At 55.2% G+C, this 887-nt stretch overlaps 1 protein-coding gene across 1 annotated transcript in view; it reads right to left on the reverse strand.

The window, feature by feature from the left end:
• Positions 1–480: 480 nt before the first annotated feature.
• Positions 481–887, reverse strand: part of LOC104158560 (transducin-like enhancer protein 1) — a gene marked incomplete at its 5' end in the record, with an annotated part of 2,908 nt that continues 2,501 nt past the window's right edge. Inside the window, 2 exon segments of the mRNA XM_009696242.1 lie at positions 481–588; positions 837–887. Coding sequence (XP_009694544.1) covers positions 481–588; positions 837–887 — 159 coding nt within the window.

Consider the following 887-nt stretch of genomic DNA (forward strand, 5'->3'; position numbering starts at 1 on the left):
TTAAATACACCCTAGGAGGCCCAGAGGGAGATGAGGACAGAGCCCATCTTCCCCAGCCTGCCCCAGAGCCTTCAAACAAAAACAAACAAAAAAACCCCCCACAACCCCCAATGAAAAGTTAAAATCAAACAAAAAAACCCCAACCAAAAAAAAAAACCCTAACAATGCCAGACCCTCCCTCCCCAGCTCCCCCAGTCCAGATTTAGAAACAAACCAACAAATAAAGAACAAAACAAGGAGAAAGTCCCCAGCAAATTCACCACAAGCAGCAGTTGCCACCTGCCAGCCCAGCATGATGCCTGGCCGTGGTCCTAGGGCCACCTCCACCCCTTGCCGCTCCCCTCCAGCTCGGACGCCCCAGCCACAGGCTGCGTGTTCTTTGGGAAGTCAGCAGCAGGGCAGGTAGAGTCCACCCATGCGTCCATGTGGACGTCCACCTGTCCATCTGGCATGGACCCTCGCCATGGGTCTCTCTCGCTCTCAGTAAATGACCTCGTAAACCGTAGCTTTCTTGTCACCCGAGCCCGTCACAATGAACTGGTCATCCGTGGAGACATCGCAGCTGAGGACGGACGAGGTTTCCTTTGACTGGGGAGAGGAGGGCAGGGGATAAGCACAAGAAGTAGCCCCAGAGTAAGGTCCCACTCCCACCCCTTAGGACTCAGGACCCCGAGTTGTGCCCAGGGAGGCTGCAGGGATGAGTTTCTTTATGGGGCCCATTACTGCTAAGATATATTTACAGCTGGGCTGTACCGAGCAGTCCTGGCTCTGGGCAACCTCATGTAGACGAATATCTCCCCTCAACCTTGACCCCAAAGGCTGTGCACGCCCCACACCTGGAAGATGCTGGCTCCATAGGGCGTCCGCCAGGCGTTCAGCCGGTTGTC

This window comes from Cariama cristata, unplaced genomic scaffold (assembly GCF_000690535.1).
Source record: "Cariama cristata isolate BGI_N322 unplaced genomic scaffold, ASM69053v1 scaffold36522, whole genome shotgun sequence".
Lineage (NCBI taxonomy): Eukaryota > Metazoa > Chordata > Aves > Cariamiformes > Cariamidae > Cariama > Cariama cristata.